The 21774-nt window shown below is 46.8% G+C and overlaps 1 protein-coding gene across 1 annotated transcript in view; it reads left to right on the top strand.

Moving 5' to 3' along the window:
• Positions 1 to 21774, top strand: part of Sorl1 (sortilin related receptor 1) — a 162951-nt gene that overhangs the window by 38991 nt on the left and 102186 nt on the right. Inside the window, 4 exon segments of the mRNA NM_053519.1 lie at positions 5797 to 5977; positions 16121 to 16222; positions 17215 to 17384; positions 20383 to 20575. Coding sequence (NP_445971.1) covers positions 5797 to 5977; positions 16121 to 16222; positions 17215 to 17384; positions 20383 to 20575 — 646 coding nt within the window.

The raw sequence follows: 21774 nt of genomic DNA, 5'->3' as shown, positions 1-21774 counted from the left end.
CTATCTCTTGAGAGAGGGTCTCTGTGTATCCAGAGCTCACCGTTCTGGCTAGTTTAGACAGCAAAGCAATCTTGCCCCAGGGAACCTTCTCTGCCTCCAAAATGCTAGGGTTACATGTGAACCTCCACACTTGCCCATTTGAAGGATCTGAACACCTGTCCTTAAGCTCTCCTGGCAAGTGCTGTAGTCACTGAGCCACCTCCCCAGCCCTTAAATGACCAACCTTCTTTGCATACTCAGAACCGTCTGCTCAACTACGGCTTTACCTGAAGCTACTGTTGTAGCTCACAAGACTCAGCTGTCTCTGGAGTCACTCTTGTCTCCCGGTACCCCATCCTCAGAACACAGGCAGAACAATCTTTTTGAACCGGGTTGGACCATACCTATCTATTTTTAACCTTTGTGTAGGTATGGCATGTAATGTTTATATGTCTGTGTGCACATATGTGTGCAGGTATGTATACATGTGAGGTGAATGCGGACTGTCTCCTTCAATCACTTTCCCCTGTATTTTTAAGGCAGGATCTCCCAATGAACCCGGAGCTTGGTAATTTGACTTGATTGGCTGACCTCGCCCTCTTCCCCTTAATACTGGTGTTAAGGACAGGAGCCTCCACACCCGTGTTTTACATGGGCACTGAACTCAGGTCCTCAACCTTGTATAGCAAGCACCTTACCTGCTGTACCGTCTCTCCAGCCCTGCTTTGAGCCTTTGCATGTATCTATCACCACATCCCTTAGATGAAGTGTGTATGCGCCACAGGGCACCATCACATCCCTTAGATGAAGTGTGTATGCACCACAGGGCACAGGGCCTTTGCACCTGCTCTTTCCTCTGGCTAGAATGTTCTTTCCCAGTCTGTCCTTCCTGTCTTCCCTTTGAACTGATCAGTCCCTGAGACTTGGCCATCAGATCATACCTATTTATTTACGTTTTATTAGAGCATATGTTCCATGTTGCTATGGGAGAGGTGTAGTTAGTCAAGTGATACCCACGGCAAGGCAGATTATGTGTCCGGTCATGCATGGGACCTGTGGCCAGAGCAGCTTCGATCTACCATTTAGCAAAAATCCCAAACACCGGCTCCGATTATAAAGCCCAATCCTCTGCGTATTGGCGCTCTAGACTTCTTTTCTCCTCCATGCCTTCTACTTTTACTTCCTCCTACTTTCCTTTCCGGTCTCCACCCCCATGTGAGGTTTTACACTTTTAAATGGAAGTGAGAACATACTACGCTTTTTCGTGTGCCGGCCTGTTTGAATTAACTACCATCTCCTAGGTCTCTCCGTATTGTCCCGGGGGAGCTTTATTTAAAGGTGGACTAATATTCCACTGTGTCCATATGCCGCAGTCTCTTCGTGCGTTTCTCCGCCAATGAACGCGTAGGTATCTCGGCTCTCGTGTGCCGTGCTGCAGTAGCCATGGGAGTGCAGACCTCAGAGGCCGTGGGTTCATGTCTGTTGGTGCTTGTATCCAGACCAAGCAGTCGTATGGTAGTGCTACTTTTAATTTCTTCAGGATCCTCCCCAGGCTTGGTTCACGCTGTGCCCCACGCACAGATTCCGCCTTCCTCTGCATTCTCCCTACACCTCTGTCTACTGTCTTTTAAGTGATGGCCGTTTTTCTGTAGGGAGCATTCCAAAGATGCTGCTTAGAATTACAAGCATGGCTCTGTTAGTTCGGCTTCATCCTGTCCTTTCTGCGTGTGACCCCTTATTACCTCCTAGTGTACAGTCGTCCGGCACCTTAACCGTTTGCTCTCAGTAGGGTGACAGCATCACAGGGATGAGATTTTGTTAGTCTTGCACACTGCTGGGTCCCCAGGGGAATTTCGACTTGGGTAGACACTGCCGAATTTTCTACGGATGTCGTCAAATTTACTTTCATCTCAGTAGACTAGAACAGTGCCTTTATCTACAGCTAAGGGCACAGTGTCTCGTTTAGCTTTAATTTGCATTTTTTTCTCACTATGAATGGGCCTGAATGTCTTTGTCTGCTTAAGAACACCTGTCCCCTCTTCCCATAATGTAGGCCTCATGTAACACTGGATAGCTTTGAACTCTTTATGTATTTGGCAAGGATCATGAACTCCTATTCAAACATAAACTCCTAATAAAGTTTAAAAGAATGTTCTTTTTTTAGCAAGTTTCATGACAGCTATGATGGCTACACAGGGAAATCCCATCTAAATAAATAAATAAATAAATAAGAACAAAGTAAAATGTCCTTCTTTTGGGGGCATGTCTGCTAGTGCCTCTTGCCCCTTTTCTGATTGTTAATCTTCTTGTTGATTTCTGGGAACTCTTTATATAGTTGAGATTAGGCCCTTTAGGATTCATGCGAGACAGGTTGTACGCGTGCTTCCGTCTCAGTTATTATTCGTCTTCTGAGATTTACGTTTAGTTTTAGCCTACGTTAATGATAGTGGGACGAGAGGATGTAGATTCTGCTGGTGTTTATTTTGGCTGATTGTTTGAACTGCATGCTTTCGAGTTGATATTATTTGCTTAGTAACTAAGGATGGTGATGAAAGAGGAGAGCTAAGCGTCTTCCAAGTCACACGGATGTTGCTTTCATAGCAGGCAGCTCTCCTGATGCTATGGATATGTTCCTTGGGCAGAGGCTGTGGGTATTTTAGGAAAATTATAACCATACTTTCATGTAAGAGCAACCTCCATCCAGGAGCACCATACCCTCCTCTTGCCTTTGGGAGAAATTGATTGGAAACAATTTTAGTTTTATATATATGAATGGTTTACCTGCCATACATACATCCCAAGTGTGCCTGGTGCATCCAGAGTCAGAAGAGAGCATTGGATCCCTGGGGGTAGATGTTGTGAGCCACCACATGCTGAGAGCTGGACCCTGATCCTCTGTGAGAGCAGCCGGCGCTCTTAACCACTGAGCCAACTCTCCAGCCCCCAGATTCATCTTTCATCATTTTAATTAACACCATATTGAGAGGGCAAGCCAGCAGGATAACTAAGTGCAGGGTTATTTAGCTTAGAACTTTGTTCTACAACTTCTGCAGGCACACAGGTGTGTTAAAGGGATTGGCCCAGTTTATTTCAGATCTTTGGATGTCTAATATTGGGATTTAAGGTGGCTGGAGGGACTTCTTACTAAATTTCCCCCAATGTCAGAAACAGTGCAAGCCAATCTTTTGGAGAATTAACACAGGTTTGATCCACCATGTTTAGAAACCTGGGAACAACAGGCAAGGAGGCAGGGACCAGGGTGGAGAAAGCTAGTAAATGCATGTGCAGTGTTAAGAGACTGTAAGACAGGGTGGGGAGAGACCTGTAGCAGGGGAGCCCATTCAAGGATGCCCTGTGCAGCTTCCTTGTGGGGCTGGGGGCGAGGCAAGTGGGGCCCAGTGGGTGACCATGCTTAGAAATAACCAGTGGGTGAAGTTTCTTTATGGAAAACAGGACGAAAAGTCTCTAAGAATCTGGAAGTCAAGGAGATACCAGAATATAGGAGTTTGTAGGTGGAGCCAACCCCAGAATTAGGAGGTCCAAATATGGATGGAAGGAGAGAATTGGAATTAGAGGTACGAGGCCTTCTGTCTCTAGACCTTGGCTTCCTCTTTTGGCTAGAGCAAGGGATAATAGAAATGAGTTCATCTCAAAATATGTCAAGAAGGGCTTCTTCCTCTCCGCCTTTTAAAAATACCCAGCAGTCTCCTCTTCATTTGCATATCCTCCAGGCGAGAGGAAGTACTTTAATCAGTACTTCTAATTGTGGAGAAGAGAACATGTCACCAGCCGCCCCCACGCGAGCATCTGATCGGGAAGAATGGATTTCTCCCACGCCCGGACCAGGCTGCTGGCTTCCCTATCACTCTTCAGAGTCCAGATTGTAGGGCCGACATCAAGTCTTCTGCTAGTGTGAAATGAGGCTCTCCCCTTTCTATTTCTTTGTCGTCTTCCTGTGTGTGTGTGTTCGCATGTGTGTTGACACGTGTGTTGACATATGTTGACATGTGTGTCAACATATGTGTTCACACGTAGGTATTCACGTGTGTGCTGACATGTGTGTTTGCATGTGTATGAGTGTGTTCACACATGTGTGTTCATGTTTGTGTGTGTGTGTGTGTTTAGGCCAGAGGTTGATGTTGTACATCTTCCTCTACCTTATGTTTTTGAGATAGGGTCTTTCATTGAACTTAGAACTCACTGGCTAGACTCCATGCCCACCTCTCTGGTGCTGGGATTATGACGCCACACACTGCCTTTCATGCAGAGCTTCAGTTTCTCATGCTTATACAACAGCCACTTTAATGGCTGTACCATGTCCCCAGTTCTATTTCTTCCTTTTAAAAAGAATCTGTTTTCTTTGACAAACACAGCCTTGACAGTTCATCTCAGGAGGAATTGGAAATGATCCTCACCTCCATTATGCTAACTGCCACAGGGCATTGTGAAACCGCGTACAGGCAGCTGCAGAAATGACACCCTCGGCTCAATGCCCAAGTCATCTCCACATGGTGACTGTGGAGTTCTTTCCTTGACTTCCCAGTTAATTTTCCATTTGCTGGTTCACCAGCCTTGGCATGTTTTGTGAATGTCAGGAAGCCTGGGCACATGAGTGGTCTTCCCAGTTTCTGGTTGATGCTTTACTTGAGGGCACTAGCTTAGAGCCTCTCCACTGTCCTTTGACCTTATGGTTACAGTTGGAGTTGGGAGGTGTAATGGTGGTCCAGGCATCTAAAGTGACCATCTCTTCAGCTAGGGATCCTGTTATCTCAGTCTCCCCAGGACATGTGACATGCCCAAGAAGCTTGCACAAAAACATGTGACCCAATGGACAAGAGGCCCCACCATAGTGCAATGGGACTGACACCAGAATTCACCCAGCCTCAGTGCTGTCATCCCCTAAGCTCAGTTAAAAACTCCCCTATGAAAGCTTTGAGAGTGAATCTTCAGAGTGAGTGTGTGGCTAACATTGGGAGGAGGAAGAGGAGCACTGGGAAGGATTCTTGGAGGACGATGATTTGAACTTGATCTCAGAGGAGAGGAGGATTTAGGTGGGAGGACTGGAGTTTGTACAAAGGGCGGCTAACATTGGGAGGAGAAAGAGGAGCACTGGGAAGGATTCTTGGAGGACGATGATTTGAACTTGATCTCAGAGGAGAGGATTTAGGTGGAGGACTGGAGTTTGTACAAAGGGCGCCCTCTACACAGAAGAAGCATGGGGTTGGGGGAGGGGGACAAGGGTGCCTACCCTCTCTGAAGGACCTTGCATGACGGCTAAGCAGGTGCCTCACGGGAGACGTCATGTACTGGCAGGATGACTCCAGATGGCATGGATTAGTGGTGTCTGCAATGAACAGGCAAGGAAACACTGGAGGGACAGGTCGCCGGGCTCTGAGGGTTCTACTGTGCCCTGTCTGCTGCTGTACCATTGAGTCTGTAGCACCTGGCAAAAATGTCTATCACCCCAAGGTTCTGAGCTTGGCACCAGGAACTTGCCTCTTGCTTCCAGGAACCCAGTGCTTATTTATTCAGAACCTCTCCGCCTTTTGCTTTATTCATTCTTTTGCAGTAGGGCTGGGGATTACTGTGCCCTAATTCCCAGGATGATTTGGAAACAGCCACAGCAGAGCAAAACGCTAAGTGGCAGATGCCCAACTTCTGCCTCTCACCTAAGGAGCAACCCCAAGGCACATGCTTGAGGCAGAGTGCTATTTGTAACTGGCACCGTTTCGATCCTGCATGGCTGTCCACACAGCGAAATGTCCGTGCTTCTAGTGACTGAGCAGGAAAATGGTAACAGTTGCTTCTTCCTTCCAGGGGGATCGACCCCTATGACCAGCCGAACACTATCTACATCGAGCGGCATGAACCCTTTGGGTTCTCCACAGTGTTCCGCAGCACAGACTTCTTCCAGTCCCGGGAAAACCAGGAAGTGATCCTGGAGGAAGTGAGAGACTTTCAGCTTCGGGACAAGTACCTGTTTGCTACAAAGGTGGTGGTAAGTGGAGGTGGTAAGTTGGAGCAGTACGCTGCTCCAGCAGTACTCTGCTGGGTCTGGCATCCACCTGGGCGAATTTGCATGACATCAGCTGGGTGGTGCACACAAGGTAGCTTGGCTGGAGGATCCGTGCTGTCAGTGAGCATGCCTGGAGGGCAGGAGGGTGGAAGGTCCGAGTGGAGAAATCTAGAGCCAGCAATCAAATATCAGAGAACCTAGAAATCTGCTTGTCTTCCTGTAGCCAAGCATCTCCGACAAAGACAGATTTCATTTTTGGTGTACGAGGTTGAATGTGTGTGTGTGTGTGTGTGTGTGTGTGTGTGTAGGTATTTGTGTGTTGTGGAGGACAAAGTTTGACCTCAGGTGTTTTTTGTTTGTTTGTTTGTTCTTTACTTTTGTTTTTGTCCCCCCACCTACCCCTCCTGTAGTTAGTTAAAGGCCTGTCAGGGAACCTTTCATCCTGGCTTCCCCAGAACTACTGTGTCTGGTTACTCACCCTACGGTGAGTACTGGGGATTGAACTCAGGAGCTCACGCTTGCTCAGCAAATGTGTTTCGCCAGCTGAGCCATCTCCTCAGTGACTGAAAACAAACTTCTTTTTTCTCTCAGGAAAAAAGAATATGGACAGGCACCACAGTGTTTGGAAGCTATGGTTCTTTAAATTCCACTACCTGGTTTCCTTTTAATTCAGACTCATCTCTTTGAGATTTTTGGACACTTTTCATTTACATGGCTCATAGGATATGTTGTCATTCGAGAGTGGAAGCTAATTCTCAAAGAAAAGGAGTAATTAGGCCTCCAGCTGTCAGCAAGTCGCTTAATGCTCAGCCTTGAGGAGGCTTGATGTGCAAGAGGCAGGTGCTGGGATGGACGCTTCAGTCCAGAGCAGATTACTTAGCAGGACTCTGTGACCCTGTTCAAAGGGACTGAACGTGCTCTGGCAAGGGCACCTTGGATCCTTGCTCCTGGGAGCTGTGACTTTTCTTACTGACCATGGAAGGCCTCTGGTACCCAGGAGGGTGTCAGTGCTTTCTGTCACTGTTAACTGAGGGGCTGAAGTGGGCGAGTGTCTGCCTCCAGATTCTTATTCATTTAGCTTTGGCTTTGGTAGCAATAGGCAGAAGTAGATCAGCCTCCTTGATAGAATAATCCTCGGGTGTTTGCAAGCAGAGAATGCAGGGAAGAGGGCTGGCGGAAGAGTGCAGGTGACCAAAAGCTATAGACAGTCCCCAGTATGTACCTTGGCAAAATCGTGTTTTCTTAGTTTATTAAGAGTTCCATTACATTCGCTTCCTTATGTAGGGTGTGTGTCGCTGTGTGGGTACATGTTCCTTGGGGGCATGTGTGTGGAGGCCAGAGGACTCCTTCAACCATTTTCATCCTGGGGATCAAATTCCAGATACCAGGCTTGGCCCAAAGCACCTCTACTTCTGAGTTACCTCACTGACCTCCTGCAAAATGTTTTACTTTTAAAAGCCATTTAAAATTCTTTATGTCTGTGTGTCTGTGTGTGGGTATACATATAAGTGCAGTGCCTGGGGAGGCCGGAGCTGTTGGCTCCCCTAGAGCTAGAGTTCTGGGTAGTGCTGAGGTGCTGCCTGACATGGGTGCTGGGAATCGAACCTCTGCTTTCTGCAAGCACTGTACACTCTTAATCTCAGGGGTATCTTTCCAGCCCCCACAAATAATTTTTAAACACTGAATTGTGGCCATTTTTTTCTGCTTATATTGACTCCTAAGTCATCCCTTTATTGCTTTGCCTGGGTTTCTCATATACACGTGTGTGTGTGTGTGTGTGTGTGTGTGTGTGTGTGTGTGTGTGTGTCTATGTATGTATGTATAGGTGTATACATGTATAGGTGTATACATACATACATACATACATACACACATAAGTATGTATGTATAGGTGTATACATGTATAAGTGTATACATACATACATAGATACACACATAAGTATGTATATATATATATAGGTGTATACATACATACATACATAGATATACACATAAGTATGTATATATATAGGTGTATACATACATACATAGATATACACATAAGTATGTATGTATATGTGTATACATACATACATAGATATACACATAAGTATGTATGTATAGGTGTATACATACACACACACACACACACACACACACACACACACACACACACACACACACACGTGCGCGCTTTCAGAATAGCTCGAGAACCTACCCTGCACCAGTTACCTTGGAAATGAGTAGGGTAATCGAAAACAGGCAGAAGCAGAAACCAGGCCTCAGCACTGATGCTTTGTGACCCAAATCGGATAACCCTGAGTTCTTTTTCAGCCTGCAATCTTATCTCTGGCTCCCCAGAGGCTCCGGGCTTTTTCTCTTTGAAGTTGTTGGCCTGGAATTAATGTGCGCCTTTAATTTTTCAGTTCTCACACACACTGGTGATACCCTGGCTTGTTCTTGAGTTTGCCTGAGAGGGGCCAGAGCGGATGGCTGTTGTCCCTTCTCTCAGCCTGCTTCCTAGATCTCATGTCCCACGGTTTAAGTTACAGTAGCGGGGAGCTGTCTGTTCCACTGTGGTCTAGCAGGAGGCACAGAGGAGGGCCTGTGGAGTTTCTGTTTACTCCTGGGTCATCCCTGTTTTGATGGTCACTGATGTTAGACCCCGTAGCAGGTATGAAGCAGAGTTGAACATATGCTGTCTTGGAACCATACAACTAAAAGACCAAAATAACAACAATAAAAAAACCCCAGACCAGTACATCTTTAAATTTTGTGTATAGTCCTGCTCTGTTGATCACATTGAGATGTAGAGGAGATAGTGAATCATACTCCTGGGACATACCAACAAAGGGCTAAATGGGAGTGAAGGTATGGGGACCCCCATCCTACCCATAGGCTGAGGACCCACCTTGGACATAATATTTTAACACAGCAATGGGAAAGTAACTCCTATAGGATGCATGAATGCAGGCCCATATGGTAAAGATAGAACCCAGGGCTTCCTCCAGGTCAGGCAGGTCATTTACCTGAGTTATGGCCTCCCTTTTCAACAATCTTTCTCTGAGACAAAGTCTCTCTATACACAGTCCAGGCTCACTGAGAACTTATAATCCTCCTACCTCACTCTCCAGGTGTTGGGTGATAGGTGTGTCTTGCCATGTCTGATGAGCCATTATTTAATGTTCTTTGTTCTTTAACCATATTTGTGCTACCTGATTTCGACTTGCTGATTCTAATACCTATACTCTCCCATAGATACTTTACACAGATACCTCTTCTTTCTTGTCTTTTGATTTTCTTTGTGTGTTCAGCGGAGTGTGAGGAGGAGGGGGGAGACAAAGATTGAAGCCAAGGCTTCATGTACGTTAGGCAAACACTGTCCTACTGAGCCACATCTCACTATGTAGGCCCAGCCTAGGTTTAGCCCGCCTGCCTTGGCCTGTGTAGTGGTGGCTTGCAGGTGTGTGCCACTTCTGCTCATCCTCTGTCCAGACTGATTTCTGTTACTGTGATAAAACCTTCTGACCGAAAGCATCTTAGGAGACAGAAAAGTTTATTTGGCTTACACTTCTAAGAAACAACCAGTTCATCACTGAGGGAAGTCAGGGCTGGAACTTGAAGTGAGGAACACTACTTGTGGGCTCACTTCTCACAGGCTCAGGCTTAGCTAGCTTTCTTATAGAGCCCAGGGAATGGCAACGCCCACAGTGGGCTGACCCCTCCTATATTAATTAACAATAAAGACAATTCCCTATAGATAGGCACATAGGCTAGTGTAATTGAGACAATCCCTCAAGCACTCAACGAAGGCTTTCAGAGGACTCTAGGCTATGTCAGGTTGACAGTTATGGTTCACCAGTACATTTTGTTGAAAATTACACAGTTACTGTGTCTCTTGATACTTACCCCTGAGTCTATAGTGTTGTTCTGTGATGTGTTCTTTATTACATATATACAGAAAGAATTGTCTGTGGTTTTATTTACCAGGCAGCCGGCGTCCGTTAGATTTCCTTGGGTACTTTGAAGCAGCCAGTCTCTGCCCTTCCTAATGGACTCTGGTGTGGGGTAAAATATCCTGTTCTCTGCCTGGCAAGTTACAGAGACGCCCTCACCCCCTATTTCTGCCTTCTGCAGAGCCCTCCAGATTAGCTAGAGGTGAGACAGACCCTGTTTTGTTCTTCCTGGGGCGTACTCATAGCTCTTATGAGTTTGGCCTTAAAGGTTCTTAGAAATCTTTCAGAGCTTTCCAAACAGTGCCTCTCAGGGCTATTTTCTTTCTGGGTTTTTTTTTCTAAGCTTTGGTTAGTCCCAGCTGTGGATGCTGCCTCTGGCAATCTCGACGTTAAAGTGCCAGTTGTCAGTTGTTGTCCTCTGGGCTCACCCTGACTGGCTATCGGACACTGGACTCCTGTGTGCACACACGTGTTGCGCGCGTGCACGTGTGAGTGTGTGTAGGGTCAGGTGTTAGGAAGATGAGCCCAGAGCCTACTTTCGTATAAGGTAGATGAAGTACTGAAATTTTCTGACTGGATTTTGGGGAGGGGCAGCCTGTTCTGTCCAGTAGCCACTCAGCTATTGTAGCTGTGAGGCTGTGGGCTTCCAAGGCTACCTTGGAGTCTGAGAGAGAGAGGGATTAGGAGTCAGGCAAGGGAAAGGGCAGGGAAGTTCACCACGATCACCGAGATCCAGACGCTGGCTCTTCAATAAACCACTGCTTGGAGATTTGCCAAACCTTTATGGTAGTCCTCAGAAACCAGAAGAATGTTGATTTTTGAGAGTGTTTATGTTTTTCTTGCTTTTAGGGATGGAGTTTTAGAGCTCTTTACCTTGTCATTCTGGAAATGTTTTTAATTAATAGCAACTCTGTAAACTTTATTGTGGTCCTTTCTCAATCTGTTAAGGAGAACAGTTTATACTGATGCGAGCTCTTTACTGCCCTCATTTTCTTCAGTGTTCCTTACATAAGCCAGCCCCACTAGCTGTCTATACTTCTATTACTTAATCCGTTTTCCTTAGGATAGTTTCTTCTTTCTTAAAATTATATATTTTTATTAATTTCTCCGTAATTTCATACATATATGCAGTGTATTTTGATAATATTCTTCCCCTGCTCCTCCCCTTAACTTTTTTCTGGATCCCCCCCCCACCACACACACACACACACACACACACACACACTCACTCACACAGACACACACACACATTCACTCACACAGACACACTCACACACACACACACACACTCACACACACACACACACACACCACCTGCACATTTCCTATAACTTCATCTCCTTTGTTTGTCTGTTTCATTTTAATTTATGACTCACTGAGTCCAATTCGCACTGCCATGGGTGCTGGACCATCCACTGGAACAGGGCTGCCCCACCAGGGACCACACTCTAGGAGAAAGCCAACTCTGTCTCCCAGAAGCCATCCGCCCCAACAGCTCTACTGCAGGTAGAGGCTCATGCGCGCCTCTCCCCCATGCTGGAACGTCCACTGGTTCATGCAGGTAGTCATAGCTACGCCAGTTCCTGAGTTCTTTGGTCCTACCCTGTCCAGAAGGCATTGTCTTGCCCAGGTCTTGCTTGACTACTGGCTCTTAGAATATTTCTGCCCCTCTTCTGCAACGTTTCCTGAACCTCAGGGAGGATGGATGTGGTACAGACATCCGTTTGTGGCTGATGCTCCTCTGATGCTTATCCTCTGCACTTTGGCTGGTTGTGAGTGTCTGTGTTAACCATTTATGGGTGCAGAAGTACCTACTTGGAGGACACTTTGAATACTATGTCCATTTAGCAACATGGTAGTAGTAGGTTGCCCCTGTGCTTGTAAGCTTCCCAGGTACGAGTTCTTGGTCAGGTTTACAGCATCAGGCAAGCGATGCAGGTATGGTGCAGACCTCTTAAGTCTGAACGGAAAGCCACTGGTTATGACTAGAACAGTCATTTCACTATTGCACCTAAAGGCACTTCTTGCCACATTGATAATTTTCTAGGTCACAGAGATCACAGCCAGACGGGCTTGTTGGTGACTTTTTCTCCTTGGTGGCTTTCATACTTCCTCTGCTACTCTGAAAGCCAGACTTAATTTATCTACTCTGTCTGTCTGTCTGTCTGTCTGTCTGTCTGTCTGTCTGTCTGTCTGTCTGCCTGTCTTGCTGTGTTACCTAGGCTGGTCTCTAACTCCTAGTCTCAAGTGATTCTCTTACTCCAGCCTCCTGAGTAGCTGGGACTTGTCAATCTGATTAGTGTCCTTACTGGGACAAAAAGACTGCAGAGAAAGAATTTAAAAGGGAAAGGTTGGTTTTGAACTCGGGACTTCAGAGCTTTCAGTGTGTCACAGAGGGGAGGGTGGGGCAGAGCAGGGCAGCTCATTTCACTTCCCGATGCTCTGGAGCCGAGAAGCCTTTCCCTCTCTTTATTCCATCAGGGTCCCGAGCCAGCCTGGGGACAGTGTCTCCAAGTGTTCAGAGTAGGTCATCTCCCTTTTGTTACTCCTCCTTGGAAATGCCCCAGCGACACAGCCAGAGATCCCTTAGGTGTTTCTTAGTGCAATCAAGTTGACAGGGATCAGTCACTGGGTGGGAGGAGGGGCCTGGGCCACTGCGCTGGGTTTCTGTGTTTTAGGTCAGATGTTCCCTGCCGGGAATATCCGAGATGATTGGCTGAAGCTTTGTCATTGATCCAGAGGGGACTGTACTACTGCCTGCCGCAGCTCTTAGCCACTGTTCAGGTCGTCCCACACCCCGGGAGGCCCCCTGCTGTTCACCTGTTCTAGCTGAGCCACTCTGAGACCTGAAGTTGAAGAGTTCATCATCGCTGCATCCTTGACCTTTGTGGTTTAAGAATATACCATTTCCCAGATCCTTCTTGACGGTCCAGGACTTTGTCTGCCTTGCTATCATCTCAGATGTATACAGGAATCCACCCCATTTGCTTATCAGAACGGAAAACACAAAACTTAAAAAAAATCAACCTCTCCACGAAGTATCAAATCCTGTAACGTCCACCCAGATGAACACATTCGAACAAGCCCTAGTTGTTGCACACGTTGGTAGGTCTAGAGATGGACGCAGCCTGTCAGGATGTCAGTGCAGAATGAAAGTTTTGCAAGCTGAGCATAGTGACTCATACCTGTAACCCCAGCACTTAGGAGGTACAGCAGGAGGATCAGGGGTTCAAGGCTCTCTATCCCCAACTGGACAGTATGTCTGAGGCTAGCCTGGGCTACACGAGGTTCTGTCTCAGAAGAAAGAAATAATAATAATAATAATGATAATGATAATAATAACAATAATAATGATAATGATAATAATAATAATCCTTTTTATTTAAACTTAGTTCTCTTCTTAGAGTGTGGCCTAGAGATGGTCTGCACTGTGAAGGAGGCAGTGTATTCCCATGGGCTTCTGGACATCACCAGTGTCTGGCATCAGCTATGAAATGATGGAAAGATGTCATAGATACATGATTAATGAAGAAAGGCTAAACTGTGCTTTGGCAAGGTTTACATGCACTATTTATGAAGGAGGTGCTTAGTGGTTTCTCTCTTGTGACCCAGTTTGTGTGCCAAAGATTGGATTGCACACATCAGGTTGGACTTGTTTTAGCCCCCCTCCCCTGAGAACACCACTAGAAATCAACATGACAGCCAAGATGGGCATTGTGTGTCTTTCTTGTGCTGCGTCAGGTAGATAAGCAAGCTGTGGCTATGGTGATGATTGTGTCTTTCTAGTCCAACGTCCTGTGGCGTTCTTCCTGTTCTTGACGTGCCCTCATTGGTCTTTGAATCTCCACCCTGGTAAGAAGACTAAGGTAAAATCAGAATGGTCAAAATGCTATCTCCACCAGCTGATTGGGTGTGTCCAAGCAGCTTCCCCCAAACCAGCATGATATCTCTCTTGGCACCCCATTAACCAGCGCTTGACTGTGTGACTGTATGTGGTGAGGAGAGGATGAAGAATGGTGCTCTTTACTCTGGATGGTAGTTAGGGTCCTGCTGTTTATTGGTGAAGGGAGACTCCGTGTTAGGGGAAGACAGTGTTGTCTGTCACTATATTGAGAGGTTTGTGTGTGACCGTGCAGGTGCATAGAGCTTCTGCCAGTGGTCGCTCTGGAAGGTGGAATGGGGACAGGGAAGGACATCGGGAGCAGAACTCTCCATTTTATCTTACACTGATTTGTGCTGTTAGGTCTGATCCATGGGGCTTACTAATAACAGTTAAAAAGTAAAAAGGCCGACCACCCTGTGGTTTATTAAGAGAAGCATCAGAGCCTGACAATGCCACGCACAGTCAGTAGTGTGTCATGATTAAATTGCTAATATTTTTTCTTGATGGCCATAAAACAATACAATAACACTTTCACAATACCTTAGGGTTAACCTGAATTATCTCAGGTAAGGAATAACTCTCTCAGAAGCAGGGAGAGAATGCCTTTTGAGACTTTGAAAAAAGATTGATGTATAGTAGTCTATGAATTTGGATTTATGGGATAAGAGTGGCATGCATGTATGTATGTACACACACACACACACACACACACACACACACCAGACACACGCAGACACACCACACACATACACACACACCAGACACACATACACACACATTTACACACACACACCACACACACATACACACACATACACACACACACCACACACACACACATACACACACACACCACACACACACACATACACACACATACACACACATACACACACACCCCCCACACACACATACACACACACATACACACACCACACACACATACACACACACATACACACACACACACCCCACACACACATACACACACATACACACACACACACACACACACACACACACACACACGGTATTTGTCTTTCTGAGTGAGGCTTATCTCTAGTTGTGTATATTCTCCTACGAATGATTAGTTGTTCTGTAGGACTGAATACAATTTACCGTGCAAATGAATCACATTTTCTTCATGAAATCCTTTGCCGATGGACGTGTGAGTTTGTTCCCTGTCTGACCTATTGTGGTATAAACTTGGATGTGCAAGGATCTCCGCTGGGCCCGAGCAGTTTTGATGTTTTGTCTCAAGGAACCTTCGTGCCGACAGCAGTGGTTGGCTGCCCCAGTTCACGCTTCCACATCAGGTGGGCTCGTTCTGCACATGCTTGCCACCACTGTGTGCCATTTATTTTCCCGGTGGTAGCCATTTTGACTGGTGTGACACGGAATCTCGGAGCAGTTTTGGTTCTCATTTCCCTGATGGCTAAAGGCATGGAACACGTTTGAATCCATCTTACTGGCTGATGCGTTTCTTCGGGTGAAACTTCCAGCTAACGTTGGGGCCTTTGGCATTACTGGAAATTGTCTTGTTTTGGGAGGGAACAGAGTTTAAAGGAGTGAGAAAACACAACATGCAATATATGTACATCGTGGGCATGTGTATTCACTGGTAGTCATGACGATCGTCGTATGCACAGGACACCTTAACATTTTCATGGCCCAGGGACAGCTTAAAATCTTTAATGCAATGTGGGGAACTCAACACTGTTGATAATTCTGTTCTATCAAACATATATATATGCACACACACACACACACACACATATATATATATACTTATATATACACACACATATATGTGTATGTATGTATGTATGTATGTATGTATGCATGTATGTTCAGAGATTGGATCATGGAATCACCAAGCATTCTGCAAAGTCTTGCAAATTGAAGCCTTTTCGGGCTTTGTATAGTGAGTGGCTGAGCTCCCCTTGTTCAAGCTTAAAGCCGCAGGCTCCGCTCTGTCTGAACTTCATGGCTTTCTCCCTTCCTAGCACTCTTCTTCATACACTGGTGGCCTCCACCACCCCCTCCCTGTGTCCAAGTTTCCCTGTCAGACCACCGTCTCTCTTGCTCTGATACCCTCAGATTGTCTGTAGGAACTGCGAATGGAGCATCCATTATTAAATAGCTCAGCTCCGGGTTGGCATTGTCAAAACAGGAGAGGGAACTGAGTCACAGACTGCTTTGTTTTCTTCCAGTGGAATCAGAGGGGTTTGACCTGTTTTCTTTCCCCCCATGTTTTGAGAGACTGTCATCTGGCAAAGTTAATTATCCTTTCCTTTTCCTTGGCAGCATCTTCCGGGCAGCCAGCAGCAGTCATCTGTCCAGCTCTGGGTCTCCTTTGGCCGGAAGCCTATGCGAGCAGCCCAGTTTGTCACAAAGCATCCTATTAACGTGAGTGAGGTCTGCTGGAGGCAGGGAGGGGGAGGATGCTTGTCTCCAAGCATCATGAGAATGTCCTGCTGGTGTGAGCATTTCACATTCTCCCTGTGGGCGCCCTCTGGGGAGCCCTCTGAAGAGATCTGTTATACTCCGGGCCTGTCGGTCTGCTGCTGTGCACTTTGCTGTTGGAAGCCGAGCTGAATGGGAATCCTTTTCCTGCTTTAAGTGGAGTAAGATTGGCAGAAGGGTCAGTGCCCGTCAGTGGCCTCATAATGCCAGTCCTCAAGCGATGGGAAATGTGTGCACACCATTTGCTTGTTAACCACATGCTATACTCCTTACAGATGGCTAAGGTTCCAAAAAGAGGGCTATATCTGAGTTCTGCTTTGTAGAAAGGGACAGGTCAGACAGACCAAGAGCAGAGCGGCGAAAGCATACATAGCCAGGACTCGAATGAATTCTGTATTAGCACACACCTCAAATGAATTCAGTATTAGTTCCAAATGCCAGGGAGACGCAGTGTGAATCACCAAGGTACAGCCTGTGAGAAGAGGTGGTCATGGGAGGCTCTGGCATCAGCCTGTGGTTGATAGCTCAGCGGTTAGGCAACGGGAATGATAATCGGTTCTGTCTAGTTTCTGTGGGTTCTCTGAGGGAAAAGAGGAGGGAATGAAACACATGTCAATCTCTCTGGTGCCTTGTGCTAATAAAAGGTCTGTTGGGGAAAATGCGGAGACATCATTACCAAAAAGAGGTTTCTAGGTCATGTATGGAGGTCAGAGGCCCATTCTTTTCTAGTACTTTACCAGCAAGCTCTACACGTAGACCACTCGTGGATACTTGGAAGGAAAAATTACTTCAGCTTCTTCATTCAGGTTGGGTAGCCACCGCCTTTTATACCCACTTTCATCACCAGGACCCGTGGCGTCATGGCCTGCATGTGAGTCTAAAAACCCACAGGGAGAATTGTGTTTCTGACGGTTTGTTTTCTGACTTTGGCTTAGGAATACTACATCGCCGATGCCTCCGAAGACCAGGTCTTCGTGTGCGTCAGCCACAGCAACAATAGTACTAACCTGTACATCTCAGAGGCGGAGGGGCTGAAATTCTCCCTATCCTTGGAGAATGTGCTGTATTATAGCCCAGGAGGGGCCGGCAGTGACACCCTGGTGAGGTAAGGAGAACCCCCAGCCCCCAGCCTTGGGCCAGCCAGGCCGCCTGCCTCTTCTTACCTTAGTGGTTTGCAGTGTTGGTTGTGCACGTGGCCTTGCTTGAGGTGCTTTTGAAGTGTGTACCACCCGCACCCCTGGATCCGGTGTCCTCAGATTACGATTGAATCGGTCTGGGTTTACGGTAAGGGTTGTCACTCAGGGGGTTTTCATGTGTGGTTCAGGCTGAGGACTCCTGTTCTAGGTGATACCTAGGACCTCAGCTACTTGGTTAACCATTCCCTTGGTTTTTGTGGTCTCTGAGCCAATGGGACAGAACAGTTGGAAGACACCATCACTTCAGGGAACGCAGGGGTTCTGCTCCCAAGTGACTGAATGACATCTCTTAGAGGTAATTATAAGGTGGTGTGTGATAGTGGAGGCCCCGGTGTCATTGCCCCTTTATCTGGCGATCACAAATCTAGAGCTGTCTGGTACTTGTAGTGCTACGTGAGTTTTGAATGCTACCCTCTCAGAGGAGCTTGGGATCAGGCAAGGACTTTGGATTTAATTTTCTGGTTGTTTGACATACATGGAATCACAGGACGGTATGTGGCCTTCTGGCTTCTAGCATGATGTTCAAGGTTCATCCCCAATGGCTGAATGTTAGCATCTCATTTCTTTCTGTGGGTGAATAACAGAGTTTGCATGCTTTAATACTTATGACTCACGAACCACTATCCCTCAGGTCTTTAATTTTCTCCCCACCCCCCCACCCCCACCTTGGAGACACCCATGTCTACAGAGTGACTACCACAGCTCACTGATGACTTTATCATCTTACTCACTTATCAGATACTCAGCTGAATTTCTCACAGTAGGACAGAGTGGGAGGCCTACCTAGAGAGGACGACCAAGGAAGGAGTCCTCAGTTACGTGACCATAGGGCTTTTTCTGTGTGACAGTCTCCTCCCGTGGTGCCCAACACTGCCATGCGTCATCCAGTTGAGATATTGAAAGGAGATTTGTGTTGACAGTGGTAGGCCAACATCCTGTTGAGCTTTCCTCTTCTTGTCAGGTTTTCTCTCATGGCGACAGGGGTTCAGACGTGCTCAGTTCAATGAGCTGTTAGCCTTCGTGGTTCCTTCTTGGCCAGATGAAATGGGGGAGGGTGAGTTATCAGATGTGTGGGCAGGCATAGTGTGAGTAGGGCAGTGTGATGCTGATGGACTGGCTCTCATTACCTTAAAGGAGAAGGACGAGAAGTCCTAACAGGGACTCACTCCGGCATTTGTGGGTTGTGCTTGGAGGAATCTCATGGGAAGCCATGGCTAGTTGTAGGACGCTTATAGGAACTAATGTGCTAACAGTGTGGCAGACCCGTAGGGACAGCTTAGTGGGGGACACTTGGCTCAGTCTGTGGGGATGATTGCTGGTCTGTATCTGCATGGGGTATGGCTGAAGGGGACCCCTGGTGAACTTTCTGGCAAGTTTCAGCCCACGGCACTTGGAAAAGGAGGGGAGAAATGCTTTGGAGTGGGCTGGTGGTGAGAGATGGGAGAAAACAAGCTCTTAGAAGAGAGTGCAGATATGAAATCTGTTGTTCTGGTGTGAGCCCAAGAGGGAAGTGAAGGCGTGGATTGACATTAGAGCAGAGGGTTGTGAGGCAAAAGCTGACAGACAGTGAATGCTAAAACCCCCAGAAGATAATAGGGAAAAGAACGAGGTTTTGAGAGAAACCCTGGCCTCCCACATGGGCATAACAAGCAGTGAGCCTCAGAATGGTAGGTTCTGGAGGCAAGAGAGCTGAGGTGAGCAGTGCAGAAGGCCAGAGCCCATTAGCCCATTCCCCCAATGGAGACCCAAGGAATCTCACATCAGGGGAGAGTCTACACCCCAGCGTATGGTGGTGGGGTGTATGTGGGGCTTTTCTCATCCTGCCAACCAAGAACAGCTTCATCAGTACTATGTATGTATACCTTCTTCCCTACAGCAGAGGCTGATGTGCTCGTCTCCCTATCTGAAGTGGTACAACTGTCACCCAGCTCAGGGGATTCCTACATCCTATGATGGGCACTCGGTGGCTTGATTTTGCAGCCCATGGCTCTGAAACCTTGACATAAAGGGCACATGTCCAGTTTTAAAAGCCACCTGGGAACCAGGGTGACCATTTCTCACAGGTGTTAGGTTTGTAACGTGCGTGCTATGTTAGTGAAAAACTCCTTTCCAGCGGGCTGTCAGGGTAGCAAGTGAAACCTGGGCGGTCCTTACTGTCCTGTTAGCCACAGCCACCCCTGGCTTCTTAGAGCTGTCCTCACTGTCTGTACTGTTTCACTGAAAACCAGAAATAGACACTGCTAGAATTCTCGACAGGGAACCCTGTGTGTAGGGTCTGATAATTGTATTTCTAGAGACCAGATTAGACTGTGAGCCTCGGCGTTGTTACCAGTGCCTTGCACAGCTGGCTTAAAGCGTCACACTTATCCAGGCTTCTCGAAGGATTTGGATCAATATTCACAGCGAAGAAATGGATGTAGCTCTGACCATTTTCTAAAAACGTCCTCTTCATTCCAAATGTCCTTTGGGGAGTTCGTGGTTGGCTGAGGACCCTGGCCCTTAAAAATACTTTTTATATGTGTGTGTGTGTGTGTGTGTGTGTGTGTGTTAAGAGCAAGTTATTTAGCTCTAAAGAAATGAGGCATTGTGCTTGTTACATGGGTGAACCTTGTAAACCTGTAAGCAAAGGTAACAAGATTTAAAGGAATATTGCATGATTCAATTTATACAGAGCAGCCAGATCAGGCCAATCCGTAGAGAGACTCTGTAGAGACAGAAAGCAGACCTGTGGTCACCAAAGGCCTGGGAGCTGAAAGAAAAGCAGAGACATTGCACAGCACTGTGAGTGTCCCTAATGCCGTGATAGTGTGTGCTTTGAGATGGTTCAATATTACGCCGCACACAATGTAAAATGCCAAGCAAATGCCAATCCCAGGCTATGGACGATTGGTTTTTCTTTGCCCGCAGGTATTTTGCAAACGAGCCGTTTGCCGACTTTCACCGAGTGGAGGGCTTACAAGGAGTCTACATTGCCACCCTGATTAATGGATCTATGAGTGAGGAGAACATGAGGTCGGTCATCACCTTTGACAAAGGGGGAACCTGGGAATTTCTTCAGGCCCCGGCCTTCACAGGATATGGAGAGAAAATCAATTGTGAGGTACAGCTGCCTTACTCGTTTGGCTTTTTTTTTTTTTTTTTTTTTTTTTTGATACAAAACAGAGAGAGCTGTGGTCTGGTGCAGTTTTCTCTATTCAATATTTACGGGAAGCACGCAAGATGATAGAGCTCGCCGTTAACAATAACACAAGGAACAAACTTGCATATGCACACCCGCCCTTTCAGGTCCCCAGTGCCACACCAAGGCATGGCGGGGGCTGGGATCAACTCAGAGGGGCACCATGGGATAGTCAAGACTTATGTTTTAGGTACTGGAGAGTGAACCACACACAGTCCCCGTCTGTCTGACTCGTGAGCTGTATCATTAGCCCAATATCTCAAGTTTTGTTTGTTAGGAGGCGGACTCTTGCTGTGTAGGTCAGGCTGGCCTAGAATTTGTTATGTGGCCCTCGTTGGTCTCGAACTCGCAGTCTTTCTACATTAGCCTCCTAAGTGGTCAGAGTGATAGGACTATGCCCTCTACTGTCACACCCAGCTCAACTGAATAGTTTTGAAGGGAGCGCCATGATACGTGACACACAACATCTGTTAGACATCACTCTTGTTGCTTGACTGATGAGCTCCAGTTAGCCCACGGCTCCAACACCCCACGGCTCCAACACGAGGGCATGACACATATCTTTTGAGGACATCACATCTTTGGGGAAGGTGGAGTTTCGTGAGTCAGTTTGATGTAAAATCCAGTGGGACCTAAAATAAGGGTGGAAGTGTCACATAGAATCCTAAAATTTGAGAGGTTGTGTTATGCCCAGCAGGTGCCTGTTATTCCATTAGCAGGACTTGGGATTATTCAAACACGACATGGGCATGGCTTCTCCTCCAACCCCTAGTTTATGTATGCGACTGTTTCAAACTGATGCTCTTTTATTCGAACACACACACACACACACACACACACAGACACACACACTGTTTAGACTTAACTCTAATACATGATGGTATTTTATTTCTTTTGGTTTGGAACTACTATAAAAAAATGACATCACCAATTTTATTTCAAACCCACAGTGCTGAAGAATGAGGATAGCGTTCCCTGTTTACATGCCAATCTGAAAAGCTAAGCATTTTAAACGGTGTCCCTTGGTCCCACTAAGTGTTCTCACAACTTGACTTTGTGCGCCCAGGTCTTCTGGGACAACCACACTTTTCATTTCTATTTCACCTGAGTGGGCAGAAAGA

This window comes from Rattus norvegicus, chromosome 8, assembly GCF_021556685.1.
Source record: "Rattus norvegicus strain SHRSP/BbbUtx chromosome 8, alternate assembly SHRSP_T2T, whole genome shotgun sequence".
NCBI lineage: Eukaryota > Metazoa > Chordata > Mammalia > Rodentia > Muridae > Rattus > Rattus norvegicus.
The sequence above is the reverse complement of the archived record's forward strand: the minus strand, read 5'-3'. Positions and strand labels throughout refer to the sequence as shown.